General features: G+C 39.0%; 12 protein-coding genes across 12 annotated transcripts, besides 1 other annotated feature; 8 read left to right on the plus strand and 4 right to left on the minus strand.

Moving 5' to 3' along the window:
• Window positions 1-581: 581 nt before the first annotated feature.
• On the plus strand, window positions 582-974 carry RIM1 (Rim1p; the record flags this gene model as incomplete). Its single annotated transcript, XM_451274.1, has 1 exon — window positions 582-974. One exon carries the CDS (start codon window positions 582-584, stop codon window positions 972-974), a length of 393 nt encoding a protein of 130 aa, XP_451274.1.
• Window positions 975-1,330: 356 nt separating this feature from the next.
• Window positions 1,331-1,690, plus strand: GON7 (chromatin DNA-binding EKC/KEOPS complex subunit GON7; the record flags this gene model as incomplete). Its single annotated transcript, XM_451275.1, has 1 exon — window positions 1,331-1,690. The coding sequence occupies one exon, from the start codon at window positions 1,331-1,333 to the stop codon at window positions 1,688-1,690; it is 360 nt and encodes a 119-aa protein (XP_451275.1).
• Window positions 1,691-1,934: 244 nt separating this feature from the next.
• Window positions 1,935-3,251, plus strand: FEN2 (Fen2p; the record flags this gene model as incomplete). Its single annotated transcript, XM_451276.1, has 1 exon — window positions 1,935-3,251. The coding sequence occupies one exon, from the start codon at window positions 1,935-1,937 to the stop codon at window positions 3,249-3,251; it is 1,317 nt and encodes a 438-aa protein (XP_451276.1).
• A 592-nt stretch (window positions 3,252-3,843) lies between these two features.
• Window positions 3,844-5,082, plus strand: MNN11 (alpha-1,6-mannosyltransferase; the record flags this gene model as incomplete). The annotated part of the gene is made up of 1 exon (XM_451277.1): window positions 3,844-5,082. The coding sequence occupies one exon, from the start codon at window positions 3,844-3,846 to the stop codon at window positions 5,080-5,082; it is 1,239 nt and encodes a 412-aa protein (XP_451277.1).
• A 702-nt stretch (window positions 5,083-5,784) lies between these two features.
• On the plus strand, window positions 5,785-8,226 carry RBH1 (Rbh1p; the record flags this gene model as incomplete). The annotated part of the gene is made up of 1 exon (XM_451278.1): window positions 5,785-8,226. The coding sequence occupies one exon, from the start codon at window positions 5,785-5,787 to the stop codon at window positions 8,224-8,226; it is 2,442 nt and encodes an 813-aa protein (XP_451278.1).
• A 123-nt stretch (window positions 8,227-8,349) lies between these two features.
• Window positions 8,350-9,333, minus strand: ATP12 (ATP synthase complex assembly protein ATP12; the record flags this gene model as incomplete). The annotated part of the gene is made up of 1 exon (XM_451279.1): window positions 8,350-9,333. One exon carries the CDS (start codon window positions 9,331-9,333, stop codon window positions 8,350-8,352), a length of 984 nt encoding a protein of 327 aa, XP_451279.1.
• A 293-nt stretch (window positions 9,334-9,626) lies between these two features.
• On the plus strand, window positions 9,627-9,968 carry PFD1 (prefolding complex chaperone subunit; the record flags this gene model as incomplete). Its single annotated transcript, XM_451280.1, has 1 exon — window positions 9,627-9,968. One exon carries the CDS (start codon window positions 9,627-9,629, stop codon window positions 9,966-9,968), a length of 342 nt encoding a protein of 113 aa, XP_451280.1.
• A 206-nt stretch (window positions 9,969-10,174) lies between these two features.
• Window positions 10,175-11,032, minus strand: ATG27 (Atg27p; the record flags this gene model as incomplete). Its single annotated transcript, XM_451281.1, has 1 exon — window positions 10,175-11,032. The coding sequence occupies one exon, from the start codon at window positions 11,030-11,032 to the stop codon at window positions 10,175-10,177; it is 858 nt and encodes a 285-aa protein (XP_451281.1).
• Window positions 11,033-12,041: 1,009 nt separating this feature from the next.
• Window positions 12,042-13,005, plus strand: KLLA0_A06336g (60S ribosomal protein uL22; the record flags this gene model as incomplete). Its single annotated transcript, XM_451283.1, has 2 exons — window positions 12,042-12,350; window positions 12,760-13,005. 2 exons carry the CDS (start codon window positions 12,042-12,044, stop codon window positions 13,003-13,005), a joined length of 555 nt encoding a protein of 184 aa, XP_451283.1.
• A 239-nt stretch (window positions 13,006-13,244) lies between these two features.
• COY1 (CCAAT displacement transcription factor COY1) lies at window positions 13,245-15,212 on the minus strand (the record flags this gene model as incomplete). Its single annotated transcript, XM_451285.1, has 1 exon — window positions 13,245-15,212. One exon carries the CDS (start codon window positions 15,210-15,212, stop codon window positions 13,245-13,247), a length of 1,968 nt encoding a protein of 655 aa, XP_451285.1.
• Window positions 15,213-15,551: 339 nt separating this feature from the next.
• On the minus strand, window positions 15,552-18,443 carry SWI3 (Swi3p; the record flags this gene model as incomplete). Its single annotated transcript, XM_451286.1, has 1 exon — window positions 15,552-18,443. The coding sequence occupies one exon, from the start codon at window positions 18,441-18,443 to the stop codon at window positions 15,552-15,554; it is 2,892 nt and encodes a 963-aa protein (XP_451286.1).
• A 504-nt stretch (window positions 18,444-18,947) lies between these two features.
• On the plus strand, window positions 18,948-19,814 carry KLLA0_A06446g (uncharacterized protein; the record flags this gene model as incomplete). Its single annotated transcript, XM_451287.1, has 1 exon — window positions 18,948-19,814. One exon carries the CDS (start codon window positions 18,948-18,950, stop codon window positions 19,812-19,814), a length of 867 nt encoding a protein of 288 aa, XP_451287.1.
• A 183-nt stretch (window positions 19,815-19,997) lies between these two features.
• Window positions 19,998-20,433: a mobile genetic element.
• The last annotated feature ends 853 nt before the right edge of the window (window positions 20,434-21,286 follow it).

The raw sequence follows: 21,286 nt of genomic DNA on the forward strand, positions 1-21,286 counted from the left end.
AACGAAGATAGTCAAGTTTGTTATTTGAGTCAGGCATAGATACCAGGCCTTTAAAAGAACGAGATGACAGGGGAAAGACAAAGCCAACGAGGGGCATTTCATGTTGGAAACATTGACTCAAAACCGGGTAATGACAATAGAATACAAGGCACGTGATTATCACATGCTTCAATTACCCGGATAACAATGGTGATAACTCGAAGAGTTTCTTACTGGTAAAGACGCGATAAACGTAAATACCAGCAAATGCACTCGTTTCATGACAGCATAAACATTACAATATACGCCTCTGATATCTAATTTGTCACAAGAGAAACTAGAATCTCCATTTGCAATGCGAAACATTGCCACGGTTTCTCTTTTCCCGCATCTGCATGTTCTTTCTTATTGTAAATGTGCCATTTCTTACTCTCCGTTCATATACATTTTTGTTTATAAAGACATTTGATATAATTCGGTTTTATAAATTACCTTAACAAATATCAAGACTGAATTAGTATGAGAAGAATACGTGTGAAAATACAGTTATACTTCCCAGCCCAGTGATAAATTATCATTATCATTAAACAATTAAACACCCAATGTTCAGATTAGCCCAACGCCGTGCCTTTTCGGCCACTGCCCGCACCAATGATTTTGCCAAGATGTCCATTATCGGCCGTATTGGTAGCGAATACCAAGAGTTTACTACTGCTAACGATACTCGTTACTTGAAATACTCCATTGCTTCTCAGCCAAGAAAGGACAGCAACACAAACTGGTTCAATGTCACTGTTTTCAACACTAACCACATCAATTTCATGACACAATACGTCAAGAAAGGTGCTTTGGTTTACATCGAAGCTGATGCTTCTAACTATACTTTCGAAAGAGAAGATGGTTCCAGGGGCCAAAGTTTGAGTTTGGTTCAAAGGGATATCAACTTGTTGAAGAACCCAAAGGCACCTGAAACTGAAGAAGAACAACAAGCTTAAGAATGCTGTGATCTGTTAACCAATTCGTGTTGTTTTCTCTCGGCTGCTAATAATGTATTATTCCACATGGAGTATTTTTTTGACTACCTCTATATACTCTCTCTGTCTCTTAGTAATTACGTATAAATACTGTTTTTATCTAATAAGTTCTATCAAGGACATCTCGAATCTCACTCCCAGCCTTTACTTCTACTAGTATGCCTTTTTTTTTCCCCCATTGTGTCACAGGACATGTTCTGATGAATAGCATTTCTTATTTATCATATTGTCAAGATTTCTAATGTTAAATCATCATCTCATCTCATCAACAAGGTATTAAAAAGATAAAAAAGGGTATCGAACACAAGGATCAACCAATGTCTTTACCACACGCTACATATACCGGACCCAAATCAACTCATGAATTCGAAGTCGATCCTTCTGACCCCAGGTACCAGACTACGGAGGGAAGAACTACTGGTGCTTCAGATTATGTATTGAAACAAGGGCATCAAGACGTCGATAAACCTAGTGACCCAAAGAAGGTTGATAACGTCAATAGTAAGACAGGAATCGATCAATATACCACGCTTTCGCAACTGCGGATGCAATTGACCGGATTACAAGACGATATCAATGAGTATTTGACTGAGAAGATCAATCACGTGAAAAAACCTCGTAACAGCAAGCAAGAACAAGAGATAAACGATCTATTGGATGGTTCTGAAGAAACCTGAAGATTCTGCAGATCGAGAGCTTCGAATTCTGTCGTTTGAGTGTTGAATGGTATTTATACGTACTTATTATCTGTTTGTATATAAATAGTGTCATCAAATTGTACTATATCGTTCCGGTTTTTTGATCATCTTAAAGTTGGTGAGTCAACAGATTGTGACATCTCTTCAGAGAGAAATAGGTACTGGTATACACCGCCAAGAGTCCTAGAAGGACAGCTGAATAACATCAAAGTGTAATCACGCCATGGGCAAGCTATTTCGGGTCGATTTGACCGTTCTTTCTTTTGTCTGCTTGCAATATTGGATCAACTATGTGGATAGAATCGGTTTCACCAATGCTTATGTTTCCGGTATGAAAGAGGATCTCGGGTTCAAGTCAAATCAGTTCAATATCGCTAATACGTGTTTCACCGTTGGATATTTGTTAGGTATGATCCCTCATAATTTGATTCTATTGAGAATCAAACCTCGGATTTGGTTGAGTTTCTGCACTTTTGCTTGGGGTATTCTGACATTGTCAATGTTCAGCATTGATTCCGTATGGCAGTGCTATGTGATTCGTTTCTTTCAAGCTTGGTTTGAAAGTTGTACTTTCAGTGGTACCCATTTGATTCTTGGGTCCTGGTATACTCCCTCCCAACTACCGATTAGAACCGCTATCTTCACATCCAGCGGGCTTTTGGGTGCTATGACAAGTGGGTTCTTACAAGTTGCTATCCATGATTCATTAAATGGTAAAGCAGGATTGCCCGGGTGGAAATGGTTGTTTATCATTGATGGGTTGATTACAATTCCTATCGCGTTGTATGGACTTTTCTTCTTTCCAGAACCAGATGCTGATGCAAGAGAGTCAAATCACAAGAATTCGTGGATCTTTACGGGGAAACATAAACAACAAATAGACACATTGGATTGGTCCATCTTCAAAAGGTGTGGTTCCAGGTGGCACTGGTGGTTATTCTCTTTTGTGTGGGTGCTTGGAGGTGAGAACATTTCATTTGCATCGAACTCAACTTTCAACATCTGGCTTGATAACCAAGGTTATTCACTAGCTGACAAGAACAGGTTCCCTGTCGGAATATATGCAGTTGGGATCGTTTCTACAGTGGCATCATCATTATATGTCCATAAATACTCTCATTTCGCCAAGCATTGGCACGTTGCCCTTTTCATCAGTATATCCATGTTCATTGTTTCTCTATTGATCTTGACGAACCCATTAAACCCGAAGTTTATGTTCGCTGCTCAATACTTGGGAGGAATTTCTTACACTGGTCAAACTCTCTTCTTTGCATGGTGCAACGTTGTATGCCGTGGTGATCTTCAAGAAAGAGCCATTGTCCTAGCATCAATGAATATGTTCTCTGGTGCGGTCAACGCTTGGTGGTCTCTACTGTTCTACTCCACATCAATGGCCCCCAAGTTTACTAATGGATGCTACGCATTGATGGCTACTTCGATAAGCAGCGGAATTGTATCGCTACTGATCCATTACCTACAAAAAAGAGACGATCTCGATCTATCTCAATATACAGATCCGGAAGAACAGATCAAAGAATAAAGTGTATAGTTGCATTTTTATCTCCCTTCCTCCCACCCTACATAACCATCCGATCAGCAGGTACGGACTAGCAGTCTTATATATACTATCAAACCAAGTGAATGGTGCTACCTACTACGGATTTTTCATAAGTTTTCCTATCTCATCTCATCGCATCTCAGTTTCTATGATCTCAAGACTTCGTAAATGGCTGTTTCCATCCAAATTCTTTTGCAACATGGAAAAATGAGAAAGTTGTCAACAAAAGCTTTATGAATACTAAATAATAATTCCGATACAAAAGACTGGGAAAAGAGATAGATTAGAAGTCATCTTAGTTACTACTTAGATAAACTATCCGATCCGTTTTGAGGATTAATTTGTTAGGTTCCTGTTTTGCACTTACATTTGCTGCGTTTTTTTTTCAACCTAATTTCTTAATCTAAGAAAGGTGTGTTTTTGAAGATATACGGTCTCACATCCAGCCAGACTTTGTTTCGATTGAGCGTCTAAAAAGAACTATAAGCGGCACTGGTTATATTGGGGTTGAGATTTGTAATTGTTGCTCACGTTGATCTTATTAGCATTCATTTTGTGGTTAGTCTCTAAGAAGATGCCGTTCATACCTAAGAATAAGAAGAAATGGACGAAGAGTTTTAAAGTATGGATCTCTGAGCTCAAGTTCTATTTACACAAGAGAAATAAGTTCTCTATGCTGTTACTCATCAGTGTGATAATATTCCTTCTCTATGAATTGACTTCTTCTCTTCCATCAAAGAGTAGCGCTGGTTATAGGATTCCAAAGACACATGGGATGTATCAAAATGAAGTGCAATCCTCGACTCCATTGATCTTCCCCAGCGTTCAAGATCATGGCACACTAAAAGAGTTAGGTGTCGAAGGTCTATTCACACTGAGAATCGATGTTGATGGGAACAGAGAGTACGTTTTCAAACCGGAAGATACACCAATGACTGAAGCAGAAAGGAAAGAGCTGGCTGAAACCGATAAGAAGAAATTCGTGAAGAGAACCTTTTTAGATCATGGTAAATTGGTTTACAAGAATAAGGCCAATCATCCAGAAGTGGTTATCGTTACCATCATTGATTTTGAAAACTATTCCTTGGACCACATCATAAATACTGTTCAAAACAGAGTCGATTACGCCCAGCGTCATAACTACGGCACTTACGTCAGATGGGCCCAGGAATTCCTGCCACAAGTGCAAAAACAGAGCATGGAAGCTTCCTACGAATTCATCAAACCGTTGGCCGTGAGAGCTGCCATGAATGCGTTCCCATACGCCAAATATTTCTGGTTCTTCGACCAAAACGGGCTAATAATGCAACTTGACACTTCCTTACAACAACAACTATTGGAACCAAAGGTATTGGATGCAGCTGTCTTGAAAAGCGTTCCAGTGTTCGAGAAGTCGAACATCAAGACCTACAAACACTTCGATGCAAAGACCGCTAAAATCATTATACCAAAAACCGGTGCGGGGAAACTGGACACCTCCAGTTTCGTCGTTACTCCCAGTATACACGGTAAAGCGTTCCTAGATTACATAAACGACCCATTGGTGAGAAACTACCCATGGCCATCCTCGTTCACTAGCGCGATCGGGCACTTGCTACAATGGCATCCAAGAATACTAAAGAGAACCGCATTGGTGGTACCCAAGACTATTGCCTCCGTGTACAGTCCCTCAGCAGTTAAAAAACAAGCGGACGATGCAGAAAGGTTCAATTATATGGACGGAGACTTCGTCATCACGTTTACTGGATGTGAAGCGTCCAAAACTTGTGAGATAGAACTGGACAAACATTATCAGCTAGTTAAGCAGGACTGAACCAACTCTCATATACTTTTGTATTCATTCTTCTATATAGAACTTATAACTATAATCACTATTATTTCCAAAAATCCTGCCGATGTTGCCCCTGCAAAAACTTCACACAAAACTAGTGCACGGAAGAACAATTCGAAGCATGTTCGCAGCATCTTGCAGCAAACTTTATCCTGCTGTCACATGTTCTTAAACCTTTTTCGTTCGAGGACGCGAAATGCAATGTTCTTCTTCTGCCGTTTCTGTGTGTTTTCTTTACCATCTTAACATGAACATGAAAGTGAAAAATTCCAAAGACGCGAAATCCTTTAAACATTCGCTATACAACCAAGGTGAAAACAAACCGATCGAGCTAGAAAGTCAGCTGGGGCAAGTTACTAGCGCAAGCACTGAAAGGCATGGGGAGAGTGACGCGCTTTTCGAGCATACAGCTATTGTAGGTAACACCAGGGCAAGGAAAAAAAAAAGGAAAGGGTTTATGTGAAGGAGTACAAAAGTCTCTCAAGATTTGGGAAAGTGTTTTCTGTGCTCAAGAATAATATTTCAATAAACTTAACGCGCCATTAACCACCATTGCTGAGAAAAATAGTGTTTTGTTATTTTAATATAAAGAATATTTTGTGAGTTAGATTCCTCTACGTTGGGATTTTGCAGACTACATTTCCAAGCTACCAAAGCAAGTAAACAACCGGCACGTCATCGATAATGGATAATACAGTGAGGTTAGACCAGTTGCACGATGAGCAATATCGTCGGATACTCCCCACGTTGAATGGTTATTTTGAACAAAAGGATACATCACTATCGCGTTTGGATCCTAGAAACTATAGAAATGAAAATTACAAGAAGATGAATGCTATTATTCCAGTACTGTTAAGAGCTCATCAGTGTCACCCCACGGATTGGAAACTGTTATTTGCTAATGCACAGACTCTTAATTTTTACTCTGCGCTTCTGGAGGGGCTGTTAATGTTTATGTTCCAGTCGTTCAGCACTACGGTTGGGTTCGGCTCCAACATGGAGTTTTTAAGATGTATGCTCAAGACTTATGAGTATTTGTATACTGTGGCGAAAACGTTACCATCACCAGAGTTAGGTCAAAGAGTGATGTCTTTTCAGAACCATTTCATGAGGAATTGGAATAAAGTGCAATGTGAAAGCTTGTTATTTGACCAGGTGAAAGATTTGTTATCTCATGCACATGATTTCGTTGCTCCTCCATTGTTCAATTTGGAAAGCGTCATTAAAAGAGACTATTTCAAAATAACGTGTGACAAGTTACGTTATGAGAATTTATGCGTTGAACTGTTTCATTTAGATAATGGGAACATGGCTATATTTAAGGTTAACACCCAGACTTTGCCCTTATACACCAATGAACAAACCCATGAATTACTTCTGCGATTGACAAGAAATATAGATATGGGAGCATATCAAGACCCTCTATTTCAAATTGGTAGGACGTTGTTATTCCCAACAATAAGACCCATGGATCTACGAATTGCTGACGAATCAAGAAAGTCAATTCTCTTAGAAACGAAGACAGGAAATGGTGTTACCTTGGCTTTAACCCCATATGACACGTTGGCCTGGTCCCAACATTGGAGGCCTTTTGTGCAGTCTCTGTGCGCAGTAGCAGACTCACCTAAAGCTTTCCTAAGTGATAGAAATGAAAGTACTTTTGGAAGTCCAATCAATAAAGATACAATAACCTCTGCAGGTACTCGTGGCTTAGGTATCAGTCTGAAGAAGTCAGAAGTGAGGACAAACCTCGACACTGGCCTAAGAAAATCTAAACCGTTGGCTTCAGAAGCACTGTCTATATCAGAAATAGAGTCACTGAACATGAAGAAACTTATGGAGTTGAATGACAGTACCGATGCCTCAACCATGAATAGTTCCATGAAATCACCGGTTCCCACCAATATTAGACACATCCAAGAACCCTCAAATATCATAGAACAAATGAGTCCCGTAATTGGGAGCCGAGTTGACGATATTGATAGCATCATTTCTGATGATGATGGAATTAATAACGAAGGGAGTCTAGGAGGGTCCCCAGTCTTTAATCTTTCGGCTGAATTTCACAAACCTCAATTGACTAAACGGAAGTCATCGTCTTTCTTGAATCTATTCAAGAAAGACAAATCAAAAAGTCAAAAGAATAGTACTGATAGCTTGGCAAAACTTTCAGACACAAAAAGCATACACCCTCCAGAGTCAGCAATGTCTTCGCATGCATCAACACCGTCTTCTACGTCAAAATCTTCAAAATCTTCAAAATCTTCAAGTACTTTATCTCCTTCAACTTGCAAACTACCTTCCAGCGTTAAGTTGGACACAAATAACGTCCTTCTTGACACCCTTGTTAAATTATCGCAATGGAGAAACAATTCATGGAGATTTTTCTCCTCAAGTTGGTTACAATTGCAGGTCGTCAATTCCAACCAAGGCAGATACATGTTCGTGGTACAAGATGACAACTCTAACTTAAAGCTTTGTATTGCCATTGGTGAGAGATGGACAATTTCAAGAACTACTGCTCAAGACATTCAAATTAGATTCCCACCAACCGACGTTGTGGCTTCTGTCGCGGAGCCAGTTCCAACCTTGCTTTCAGTGAGATGTCCTCAGGTAGATAACATTGCCAATTTGCTTAAACACTGCAAAAAGAACGAAGTGATTTTAACCTCAAGCAACAACATGTCAAATTCTGCAACACAGCTGACCTTGGGGTCCAATTCATCATCAATTTTGAGTAATAACGTTTCAAATATGTCATTTAGCAGGTCCAGTACTGCTTCGAACGATTTATCACATGGTTGGTCGAAACCGCAAGTACTAGATTCCAGTAAAGATTGTAAATCACTGCTGTTATTATCAAAAATTAAGGTGCGATTACATAAATATGACCAGCAATACGGATGGAAGATGACTAAAGTTGGATTGTTGAATGTTTACTCTAGAGAATATAATGGATCAGTTGCTGGATGTAAATTTGAGATGGATGACACCGAGTCGTTCATTTCATCCATATCGGACCTGAAGAGAATTGGAAGGACTGGTATCTCAGCTGGAGAACGTCTAGTAGAGTTCAAAAATCAAAATGTAGCTGACGAGACCTATAAATTGCTAGGTGCTCTGTAAATACGAAACACTTGTGATGTGTCTGAATATTACCTTTGAATTCCCAAACTCTTAGTTATAAACTTTCTTTATTAATCATATGTACAGTAAGTATAGTTTTAATTTATTCTTGATTGTTATCATCTATTTCGACGAGGTTGGTGGGCCGAATGCAACAATCGCAGCTGCATGGATGTTTCTTCTTACATCACGTTTATCGACATCATGGGTATCTTCAACTTCACCCCATCTTTCAACTTGGTAAATAGTCTCGAGGGTAGCTGCTCTTGCAATATCTTCCATGGAAACTTGTAACTCAGGAATATTTGTGACAGTTGCCGATTTATTCAATAGCAATAATAGACCGCAAATAAAGGATTTTGTTGTTAGGACAGTCTTCTCGAAAATGGCTAAATCCCAAACAGATAAAGAATCCAAATACTGTTTAGCTACTTCTCTGGTCTCTCCACTTTGGGCGTTACCTCTCAATCCATGTAAATCAGCGTCCAATATTTGTAATTTGACTTCTTTCTTATCTTTATTTATTTGAGATAGGAACTTTTCGACACCGGAAATTATCGGTAGATACAATTCATCTTGAGCCTTTCTTAGCGCACCTTCGTATTCATTTGCTGGAGAAAACACTAATAGAGTATCAGTATCTAAATATCTCAAAAGACCTTCAGTTAACTTTTCTCTGTTCCCACCTATCTTCGCAACAAGTTCTGGGTCTACACCGTCCTCATTGGCCTTTTCCAAATCAATGCAACGGGAAACTAAAGAGGTTAAAGGTAAAACATAAGGCTTGACAGATAAACTAGGAAGATTACTCCATTCATTGAGAACCATAACCGATAAAAGCTTACGAGATTGTGGTAAAGTTAAAGGGTTCCCCAAAGGAGTACGCAAAGGCTTAGAATCCAATTTAATGGTAACATTTTCGGGGGTTTCTTCTAAACTCACTTGTTCCCAAAACTTAGTCAAAGTCTTGGACAATCTATTAGTCTCTGTTTGTAAATTATTCTCGATACTGTGATCCACACCTAATGGAGAAGCTTGTGCATAACATCTGACTCGTGATAAAACAGTTGGCGAAACCAAACGAAATGGCCTGCTCAATCTTAACATATTTGCAAACAATTCTTGTTAAGTATCACTGGATGTAAATTGAACCAAGGGCTTTGGAGAACTTGGTCCAACCTTTTTTTCATTTCTATTCGGGCATCTTGTACTTATTCACTACTATAATGATTCAAAAAATAAAATTATAAAGTTTCCACGATCTGAAATTTAAAGCTTTAAGCATGATGATATGGAAACTATTGAAATGTAAGAGTCATACGCTGGCTTTGCAGTAGTCAATCTAGATCTGTGAGGCATAGTGCAAAGAATTTGATACTCAATTACACAAATTTGACAAAATGAGCTCTCAACCGCAAGATATAGTAAAGGAGATGGCAAATTCTCTTCGTAACAGCAGATCACAATTGGATATGACGCTTGCACAACTGGAACAACTACAGAGGCAAAAAAAGATTGCTAAGTTGACTGAAAAGGAATTGGGAAATTATGGAAATGAGCAAGTGTGGAGATCTTGTGGTAAGATGTTCATCCGTCAAGAGAAGCAAGCCTACACTGCTGATTTAAACCATGATGAAAGAATATTGGACGAACAGATAAAGGCATTGGAACAAAAGAGACATTACCTACAGACCACAGTCGATAACACGGTAGAGAGTTTGAGAAGAGTCATTGGAAATTAAATCAACTACTGAGTCGGCATCGACAGGGGTTTTTGTATGGGTCAAGCAATGTGGGAAGATAGTACCCTTAAAAGTCGTATTCATCATAGAATAGAGTTAAAGTATTTAGCAGTGGTAATGTTATATATAGTTGTACATTAAGAATTCTCTATTTCAGAATACATGTGGTCTTTATTCATCGCACGTCAAGGAGGAGGTACATTCGATCAAACCGCACTGTATCCGCCTCTTTGAGACGATGAACCACTATTTACGATTTTCCCTGCCACTTCTTTAGCGAATTGTGGGAGATTGGTAGCGAACGTAGTCGATCTATCAACGAACTCTTCCCGGAAATCGTTAAAGGAACCGTTTCTAGTGTTCATATACGAAGTAACCACGAGATAAATAAGGGCAAAGATAGTTGCATACATGAATAGCCATACGAGCCACGACCCAAGACCAGCTCCGCCCTTTGGTTTGGATCCATTTTTATCACCATCGTGAGGCTTCTTATCGGAGTCATCACCATCCTTATCATTGTTATCGTCGTCTCCGTTGCCATCTTTATTGTCATTTCCCTTTTTCAAACAACCAAATGGACCAGAGAACACTAGTTTCACATTTTGATCATCGGTCCAGCTGGATTCCGTTAAAGAACCCGAACCTTTCTCCTGGCATTGTAGATATATATCAGCATTCAAGATATGAGACCCCCAGGCGGCACCAGAAAGCCTTATAGACAATGCTTCCGCGGTTTCTTTCACTTCAAGGGCCACAGAACTGGTGAAATCCATCACTTTGGTGACAATTGATTCTTTCCCCGGTAATGCAACAGATGTAACGCCACAAAAAATATCCTTCACATTACATTGGTCAGGTATGGACGATTTGGAATCATGTTCATCACAAATATTCAACCACCAACTCTCTTTAGTCTCACTTGGTGGTGTATCCTGTACAGAAACACCGCCTATGGAAAACTCATTGACTCTATATTTGTTGAGGATTTCGTTTTTAGAGCACTCTACCGCTGAAGAAAATGGCAAAAGCGATACTAAAGCGGTTGCTAGTAGCACTTTCATGGCGTGTATGTATAGTTTTGCGTAGTTTCCTTTGGAATTATTCAATAAACCCGTTTTCGGTATATATAACTCCCCTGAGACAACAATAAACTCTTATTAGAGCGAAATCTTGAGAAGAGGCGACTTTTCAAAGGGCACTGTATGTACTCAGCACTTAATTATTTGCGTAGTTACCTTGCTTGGATACCTGATGTAGACAACATAGGGCTTCAAAAGTAGTTATGGTTCAAATGGAAATGTAAAGAACTCGTTGTATATTAATGCTAATCCTATCTGATAAATGTCATTAGCTTAGGGGAAATATATGTGGCCGGGTAAATATCCATCTTGTGACTGTTTAAGCCCGTGCATCCTTTTACATGCGATATTTAACACCCATAAATCTCCTTCTTTATTCTCTATAATATAAACATCCTAATTAGGTGACAAGTTTATTTTTCATTTTTCATTCGTTGAACAGCTGAGGTTGTATGCAGCTAGGCAGAAGGACGGAAATCTCAGGGCGGGCCTCTCTCTGCACAGTCCTCCCACTAACCACACCGGTCCCGGCTCCAGAGTGGTAAGTTTCAGCAACCCAGGCGGTTCCTCAACCTACCATGCTCCCCCTATCACATTCACCGGCATCAGTCTTACACTCAATGATGCGCCGGACGTTGGCCATGGGCTCACTCTAACTCCAGGTCCCTCGCTGCTCTGGCGCCTCCTCCTGCTACGGTTTGCTTGTCTCTGCCTAGTCTCCCGTTGCGGTAGGCAGAACTCCTGCCTAGCAGCAATTCCTCCACGCTGGCTCTCACCTTTCCAATTTTTCATTCCCAGACGGAAACCCGCCTGCCACACCGTGAGAATCAATTTACAGGTTTGGAAATTTGGAAATATTGTGAATAAAGAATATACGATAATATAGCATATATACATTGTTACCATATATTAAAGAGTAGTGGTTTAGACGTGTTAATTAGTGTTTTGATACAGGACCGAGAACTAAGACCTTCAAACAGAGTGATACACAATGGCTAGATACGGTGCTACTTCCACTAACCCAGCTAAGTCTGCTTCTGCTCGTGGTTCCTACTTGCGTGTTTCTTACAAGAACACCAGAGAAACTGCTCAAGCTATCAGTGGTTGGAATTTACAAAAGGCTCAAAAGTACTTGGACCAAGTTTTGGATCACCAAAGAGCTATTCCATTCAGAAGATTCAACTCTTCTATTGGTAGAACTGCCCAAGGTAAGGAATTCGGTGTCACCAAGGCTAGATGGCCAGCTAAGTCTGTCAAGTTCGTCCAAGGTTTGTTGCAAAACGCTGCCTCTAACGCTGAAGTATGTTATAACATTTGATATTGTGAAACACATAGGGTGTAGGCCCTGTGATGTACGAATTAGTGGGATGAGTCGATGGATATGTTGGAAGAATGAATACGTGGGGCGAAAACGATGGCATATATATGAACAAATGAGACCGATACAAAATAGAACGATGTACAGAAATGAGCCAGTACAAGACAAGATATGATATTGCAGAACTAGACAACTCATCAGAAATTATGATCATGGAATAATCATAACCTGAGCTACTAAAATGTGAACCACCAGAATCAAGATATTCCATTCTCAGCAAACTAACTTCTAACAGCTTATTCTCCCCACTATACCAAATTAAATGAAACTTTTACTAACAAATTTTATCAAAAATTACATCCGTTGTAATTTCAATTAATCATTTCCACAGGCTAAGGGTTTAGACGCTACCAGATTGTACGTCTCTCACATTCAAGTTAACCAAGCTCCAAAGCAAAGAAGAAGAACCTTCAGAGCTCACGGTAGAATTAACAAATACGAATCTTCTCCATCTCACATCGAATTGGTCGTTACTGAAAAGGAAGAAGCTGTTGAAAAGGCTTCTGAAAAGAAGGTTGCTAGATTGTCCTCCAGACAAAGAGGTAGATTGGCTACTCAAAAGAGAATCACTGCTTAAATTTCCTGGATCTTCCCATCCAAACATTTTCTCAAATAAATATCATAACATTTAAGTAATTTTTTACACAAACCTCTGAGTATACTAATTTAATCAGTCAACATACGTTCCCAAAAGAATACTTCACCTAATTCATTGTAAGGTATTTGCCAGTCCAGGAGACATTCCTGTGAACGATTTACCTGTTTTCATAATTAACTATAAACGGAAATTATACAAAAAAGAATGACCACTGTATCTCACTGATTGGTGTTAATCATACTACCTGATGAGGAGCTAACGTCTGGAGTTATGTAGTTGGTGAAACTTGTGACATATATAGTCATCACCATCACCAATCCATGTAATCCAAGGCAATACAACATGAATAGCATTCTTGTCTGTTTGTTCGCTAGAATAACTTTTGCAAAACTCAAGAATAGTCTTTCCAAGGGTGGCATCTTACGTCGTTCGTATCTTTCTAGCTCTCTTTCTTTGAAACTAGATAATGGATGTAATGACTCCTCATATTCTTCGGAAAATGGAGATTCCAAATCTACTGTATTGCGCACTGCGGAATTGTTCGAATACGAACTTAGTAGCTTTGCCTTCTCGTACAATTTGGAATTATCGGCCTTTAATTCCTTCACTTGTACCTTAAGTTTCGTCTGTTCTTGGTTACAATGCTTTATTTGCCTTTCAAGCTCTAGATTTCTTGAGCGGAATCTGTCTCTCTGTTTGGTGACAATTGGTAGGATAGATGGAGAGCCGTTAAAATTGCCGGAGAAGGTATCTAGTTCTTTTTCTTCTGGTATTCCAATGATTGAGCTTGTAGGAGATAGTTTTTCGTTAGTGGCATGTCTATTACTTATTTGCCTTGTTGCCCCTGACATCATTGATTGTGTATCGGAGAATTGGTTCGTTACATCTTCGACCTTCTCAATGTCTGCTTCTAATTTCGCATTCAAAGTTTCTAGATTTTGAATCTTAGAATATAAAGCTTCTATGCTTTTCTTGAGCGTTTGGGTTTCGTTCATATATTTGTTCTTTTCAGTATTGGCCTTCACCAAATTATTTTGGAGTTTTTGGTTCGCATGTTTCAATGAACTGGTGATAGAGTCATCACCATCATCGTTTTCGTTGTCACTGTCATCACTGGTTCCGAATTCAATCTTCTTCATGGCATTCAATTCTTGCTTTATTTTTTCATAATCTGAGTAGTTCGTTAACTTGCGTCTCAATGTCTCTAATTCCGATTTATAAGTCTGCGTTTCAAGTGCAGATGATTTCAATTGTGAGCTCAACGTTTGGGATGTTTCCTTCAAACTCTTGCGTTCTTCTTCTAAACATGTAACCAATTTAGCATTTTCACTTTCCAATTGGTTCAATTTAGTCTCTTTCTCTTGAAATATGGAATCCTGTTGTTCATCGCTCTTCAATTTGGTTACCTCAGAATTTAATTCTTCATTACGTGATTCAAGACTCATGATACGAATTTGTGCAGCCTCAAGTTCTTGTACCAGAAGCTCACTTTGAGCGCTATTCTTTCCACTAACGAGAACGGTGTCATCATCGCCATCTTCTTGTTGCTCCAAATCGACCTGAGCACCTATTTTCTTTTCCAAGATGCTATTGGTATTTTTCAACGTTTCTAACTGTTTCAATAATTCGTCCTCTCTATTATTCCAATTACGTTGCTTTTCTTCCCATTTGGATGTAATTTCTTTCTCTTTGGCGATTAATCTATTGGATAATGTCTTAGCCGAATTTTGTTCAAGATCCGATAATCTTTTCTTTAAAGTGTCATAATCGGCACACTTGCTAACAATTGCCGCCAATTTTTGGTTTTCAGCTTTGATATCATCGACATTTGTGCCATCTTTCTTCAGTTCCTCTACAATAGACTCTAGGATCCCTGTTGGGTCCGGTTGTTCAATTAACTTCTCATATAATTCGATAACAACCTTTTCGGAGAACGTTGATCTGGTAGTCAACGAATCAATCTCCTTCTGGTATTCTTTCACTAATTTCAAAGATTGGCTAGGTTTCTCATCATCTGGCAATTTCTTGTACTTCTTGGTCTCACTGGCTAACGTTTTTCTTGATTCCAAGGATGAAGTTTCTAAATCCTTTATCTTAGCTATGCTATCATCAAGTAACGATTGTATACTGCTGAAGCCAGCTTCTTTCCACAATGACAACGCATGCTCATATGTAGACAAATTCATCGCAGAACTTGTTACTGGGTCCTTAATAATGCAAATCCGACCTTTACAACGAATACCAGTATCATTCAATTGTTCTGATATTGGGAATATTAAATATCGTATTCGTGTTTAGTTAAAGCTATTTTTTTTGAAGGTTTCCAATATTTTCATATTTTAAAGACAATATAGCATACGGACATAATTCCTGAAGACAAGGTACAAAGGAAAAAACAAGTAGGATTTACTCCAACGAAGATGTTGCATTTGGACAAGGAGAGGCTTGACTTTTTGTGTTGTTTCAATAGTTTAAATTAATATAATGTTACGAGGCTATATAATACATGAATATTGTCTATATTATTAACCTGACCAATAACGATATAACTGCGGTGACTCAATCGATATTGGTTTGTTGGCGGAGTCTAGATCATCAGAATCTTGTAGATTACCCGATTGGGATGTGATACTTGTCTTTGGTGGATCAGCAATTATGGTACGTAATTCGTGTAATTGCTGTTTGATTTCTGGAGATTCCGGAATTTGCTTCAGTAAAGATTCAAATTTTCCCATAAGAGAGTTGGCATACTTGGTGAAGCTTAGCCTTTGAATGAAAACATCTTCTTGCTTCCTATGCACAGCCTTGCGCTCTAGTTCCAAGGATTTTTCCATGGTATCAAGAGCCTTCAACTTCAAATCGACTTTTGTTAGTTGAGTATTGATTAAATCATTTGTCGTCCTATTCATCAATTTTTCTTGGTTGGTAGCGAATACATGAGAGCGTAGCCCCAAGGTAGCTAGAGCGACTTCTGTGCCGTCCTTCACTGTTATTCTAGCATCAGATTCAGCATTTGTGACCGTTACTGCTTGTTCTTCTGGCAGCTCTTGTTTTTCCGATGGTGTTTCCTTGTTTGATAATGCTTCATTCTCTAAAGATTCTTCTTGATGAGGTTCTTCCACTGGAATCGCTTCTTCTTGACTACCTTCCTCTTTATTCTTTTCTTCCGCTTTTTGTAGCCCTTCTTCTCCTGTTTTTTCAGCTCTTACTTCTGTTGCTTCTTTTTCTTCATTCTCTGGTGTATTTGCATTTTTCTCATTTGAAGTGTCAACAGTTACATCTGAATTTGCTACTTGTTCTGCTGCTGGAGCAGTTCCTTCAGTTGCTGTGGAGTGATCTGCGGCATTTGAATTTGCAGGTTCAGATTTTTCAGCTCCCGTTTCTGTATGCTCAATTTCCCTGGCGTCAGTTTTTATTTCTTCTTTTTGTTCTTCTTTTGATTCCTCTGTTTGTTCTTCTTTTTGTTCTTCCTGCCTTTCTTCTGCGTCTTTTGCTTCCGTGTTAGCACCCGTATTAACATTAATGTCATGAAGAGAAATGGCCCTTTTAGTCAAATGCTGAACAATGTTAGGATCGACTAACCCTATTAAAAATGCCAACGTACTCATTACGGGGTTGTCAGATTTATTGAAAGGAATATGAGAACCAAACTTCAAGAGTCCGAGATCTTTTTCATCCATCAAAAATGCATCTTCAATAGGCAATTGTAAAAACCTTAAAATACATTGCTCCGGAGTCTTTGTTCCTAGAGTTTTGGCAATGTTAAACCAATCGGTGCCATGCTCTTTAATAAGTTCGATAAGTTTATAGATTTCTTCTTGGGTCCAATCTTTGTCAATCAGTTGAGAAATCTTTGGTCTTTTGGGTTTGCGATCGTTTCTCTCAAGGTCGGCATTCACTGGAGACTCCTTTTCATCCTTCAGGCCGTAGTTCTCTGGTCCCACAGAACCCGAAGCCGTTTTGTTAGTGATACCATTAACGTGACTGGATCCCCCGTTTGACAAATCTTGAGTGTGCTCACTGGAGATTTCATCACTAGTCCTTTTCAAAGATGATGGTTCCGAGGGTTTGGTGTCTAACTGAGTCATTATCTTTTTTAAGCGGGTCATATCAGGAAGTTGTAGGGCCGGCTTATAAGATTGGAATGGGAATAATCCACGCGGAGCATCGTATCTCGTCTCATATTCACCAGTGAATGGGGGTTCAACCATTTTAGGTTTCTTGGTAGCATTTACTTGATAGTTGATCAATCCCCATTTGGTTAAGAATTTATGTAGTCTGAAGAGGGCGCCCGCGTCTCCACAAAGGTTTCTTCTAGCTGCAGTGACTGTGAAGTATTCATTTGGATTTAGTCTATAAGAGTTTACCATGAAGTTACGATATTTGACGTACATCTGGGGTGTCTTTGAAGGTATTCTATTAGTGAAGAATTCCGGTAAAGATTTCACTTCGATTTCATGAACTTTGGTCAAATTAAACCACTTCGAGTATGAAGGGATTACAATTTCATGGGATTGCGGTACAAATAATTTTGGATCAGCAGTATTACTTTCTTGCTTTACGGTTATATTTGATTCAGGAGAAGCTGATCTCGATTCTTGTTCAAGAATACTATCTACTTCAGGTTCTGCTTCTGCTTCAGTATTGTGCTCTTTATCAATTTCTTCATCAACTGTTGTCTCTGTTGTAGTATGTACTGGAGCATCTATACCAGAATCGGGCTGCCCTAAGTCCTTCACGTCTGGTAATTTGGGGTTTTCAGTAAATGATTCTGGTTCTGGTGCTGGCTCTTGTTTGTCATTGGCAGTTTCCAGTTCGTTCTGTGCAGGTTCTACCTCGCTCTGTTCAGTTTCTATATTTCCAACAGGGTCATTGTTCCCCTCGCCGTTCGAATCGCTTTCCTTTTTAGTTTCTGGCAACGCGATTTCGTCATTCTCTTTATCCATTTGTTCGTCCTGTTCTTGTTCTTGTTCTTGTTCTTGTTCCTCATTACCTGCTGCGGTAGTATCGTCTTCTTTAGATGGGGATTTCAACAAATCAGATTCGGATGCTTCATTAGCAGGGTTTTGTTCCTCGGGTTCTTCCTCAAATAGATCTGCATCGTCCGCGTCACCGTTCTCATTATCCAGATTCGATAAAAGCTTATCGTTTATTCCTTCAGGGAGGTTTTCGGCCAATGGTGCATCGCCGAACTCTTCAGGGAAGTCTTGCGGCAAAGATTCTGAGAATTCGTTACCAAAATCATCAGGTAGATTAGGTTCAACGTCCATGTCCAAGTTATCATCAATTCCTCCCATATCTACATCCTCGGTATGGTCTATCAAACCAGGTTGTTCTGACGTGTTTTGGGTATTCTCTACTGAGCTCTGAGTTTGTGCAGACTCAAGAACAGAGTCCCGTTGTTCGTCATCTGCCATTAAAAAATCCGTGTATAAACTATAATCTTCCTCAGGCGAATTGCTTTCCTTCACTTGTCAACAAAGAAGTGGAGTCAGAATAACTGATGAGTGATGACAAGCTGAAAAGTAGTAGCAATGACGCGAAAATTGATCGATGCTTTAGATTGAACTGGCCCAAACCTGACTTAATGTCTGTTTACTTGAAATTGTTTATTTTAACATTGTTAAAACAGGACGAAACATCTTTCCTAAGGAAGACCATTTGTGTCCGGGTAATAGATGATACCTTTGTGCACGTGATATGTTAAGTGTTAAGATCCATCTATACGAAAGTATACGAGATAGAAAGAACTATTACGTGACAACTCTTTTATCATATACGAGATAGAGAAGTACAAATAGAAGAGAAGAATCAATCTTATGCCAACTCATAGGATGATTAGGCATTATATAATGGAAAGATGATGGTGGGGAGAGGGAGGAATACAGACCACACAACGGTGTATAATAAATAGTCAATTGATGTCAGATACAGATAATATGAGCGAAGGAATATCATCATGTCAGGGTAACACTGAACAGAGAGCTTCCGGGACTCAATATGGTAGCGCCACAGGTTCAAACAACAAAAAGCTGTTCAACAATTACTCAATCAAGGAAGTAACAGATGAATATAGTTCGAGTATTACACGGTACCTAAAAGATAACATCTTTAGTCCTTTCCCGTGTGAAAAGGCAAAATATGATGTTCATATCAGAGAGGTCAAAACAAAAGACTTCTTAGAAAAATGGTTGTTTGATATTTATAAATACTTCACTTATTGTGGGTATGAAGATAAGTTTGACTTCTCAAATACAACTCTATTCGACGGTATCAATTCAGATCAAGTCGCATGGTGGCAAGACGTATATGAAAGAGTAGTATCTCTACCAGAAAACCCAGAATGGTTGGAAGCTCATCGAGAGAAATTCCGTGAGGATTATGCCGACATTCCCACCATTGCTATGGACTATATCCATAAGAAATACAATCCTTATTTACTGGAGCATAGAGTCAAATTCTTCGAAGTAAATCCTCGTTACAAGGTGAAGGGTTTAATAAAAACTTTAACAGACTTAGTTGAAGCTTTCAAAAAATGCAATTTACCTCACTTGGATACTATCCTGGCCGACAAAGTGTACAGACATATTATGATTTACCATGGTTTTGATAGCATACATCCCATCAGCAAACCACCTACAAATCAAACCACTGAGATAATCCTAGAATTAAAGAAGGAATTGAGGTTTAGCAAAATGACTAAACAAAAGAGAACACTCGAAAACACTGATAGGAGAATCGATGACAGGAATAAATCCTTCAAACAACGGAATAAATTCTGGGACTAGAAAAATCCCAAAAACTACAATGGTCATCCAAACAATCTTACAACCGACAACTACTGATTCTTGGTAGGAGGAGTGGAGGATAGGATATAAGTGGTTCAAGTATCAGATAAAGACTACTTTATAACGGATGAACCTGATCCACAAATGGATTTTCATATAATAGTCAATTTAATGATTAAAGAGAGTCCGGACTCCAATTTTGACCGTATGAAACAAAAAGGACGTTTCTACATTTCCTCAATCCAGGCGTTACAAAGTGTACCACGGATAGCACAGACCAAAATAGATAGATCACTAAGCTATCAACAGGCACTCTCAAGGAATGATAACCACACTGAACGTAAACAATTCAGAGAAGCTTACTGGTCTGTAATATTCTAACTGTGCAGAAGAGAAACATGGAATCAGACTTTACTTGACATCAAAGAGGTAGAACCAAAGAAAGGTCTTAACATGATGTTAATCTTCATTACCGTAAAGAATGCGAAGACCAACACGATGATTAACCTACAAAAAAGGGTTGGAGGCCAATAAAATTCACTAATATGCATTAACTACAGTGTTGAGTTTAACACAACTAGATATAATAACCGCGTGGCTATTATCAGATCTGAAGAAATTCTAAATACAATCGTGTGGACCAAACCCTATCAATCATCGTTTGTACATTTGTAGAAGACATCACATTCATTGGCACTGATCAAGGGCAATTGACACATGTATGGATTCAATAGTCGTGAATAATGGCTTGATGGAGGAGAATGGCGTATCCAACAACGACTTACTCGGGATAGATATTGAGTACAGAAGAAATTATCATATTAAATTCGAGATGAAGAATATATGATCCCCACAAGCATCCGCTATTGATATTCCATAATGTGATAATTCCAAATATAACAATGTTGTTATACCTACAACGACTTAACAGCTTGTGGTGAAAGCATAGCGATACTCGCCAGATAACGGTGTATATTAAATAGTCAATTGATATCAAATGCATATAATACGAGCGAAAGAAACGTCATTTGTTCAGGGTAGCTTGTGACCAGAAAGAATGCGCATTAGTGGAAATTAGGTCACCTGACCTTCAGTTTGCTTTTCTCTGTTTTTGCCTGTTTCTCAGATTTAACTTTTTTTCCGATTTCAAGGGTCCAATAGGAATAACTTGGTGCGAGCTTTTTCTGAAAAAGATCTCTCACAGAGATTACAGCACAAAAGCTGTTCCGCATTTGAATGACGGAACTTTAATTTTGAAAAGAATTTTCCTGTTAATTGTTCCGTGACACCCATACATCGCACTATGTTCTCGGATCTCGTTGCCACTGGTTACACAAAAGTGCCACAATGTCGTTTTGATATAGTGTAGAAGACGACGTAACTGGTTTCCTCGACAGGCGAAAAAAAATCACTCTCGAGCAAAACTCATTTTCTATGTCTGTTTCTGACAGTTGTTGCTATTCGATTTTTTC

Source organism: Kluyveromyces lactis (assembly GCF_000002515.2).
Source record: "Kluyveromyces lactis strain NRRL Y-1140 chromosome A complete sequence".
In the NCBI taxonomy this organism is placed as follows: domain Eukaryota; kingdom Fungi; phylum Ascomycota; class Saccharomycetes; order Saccharomycetales; family Saccharomycetaceae; genus Kluyveromyces; species Kluyveromyces lactis.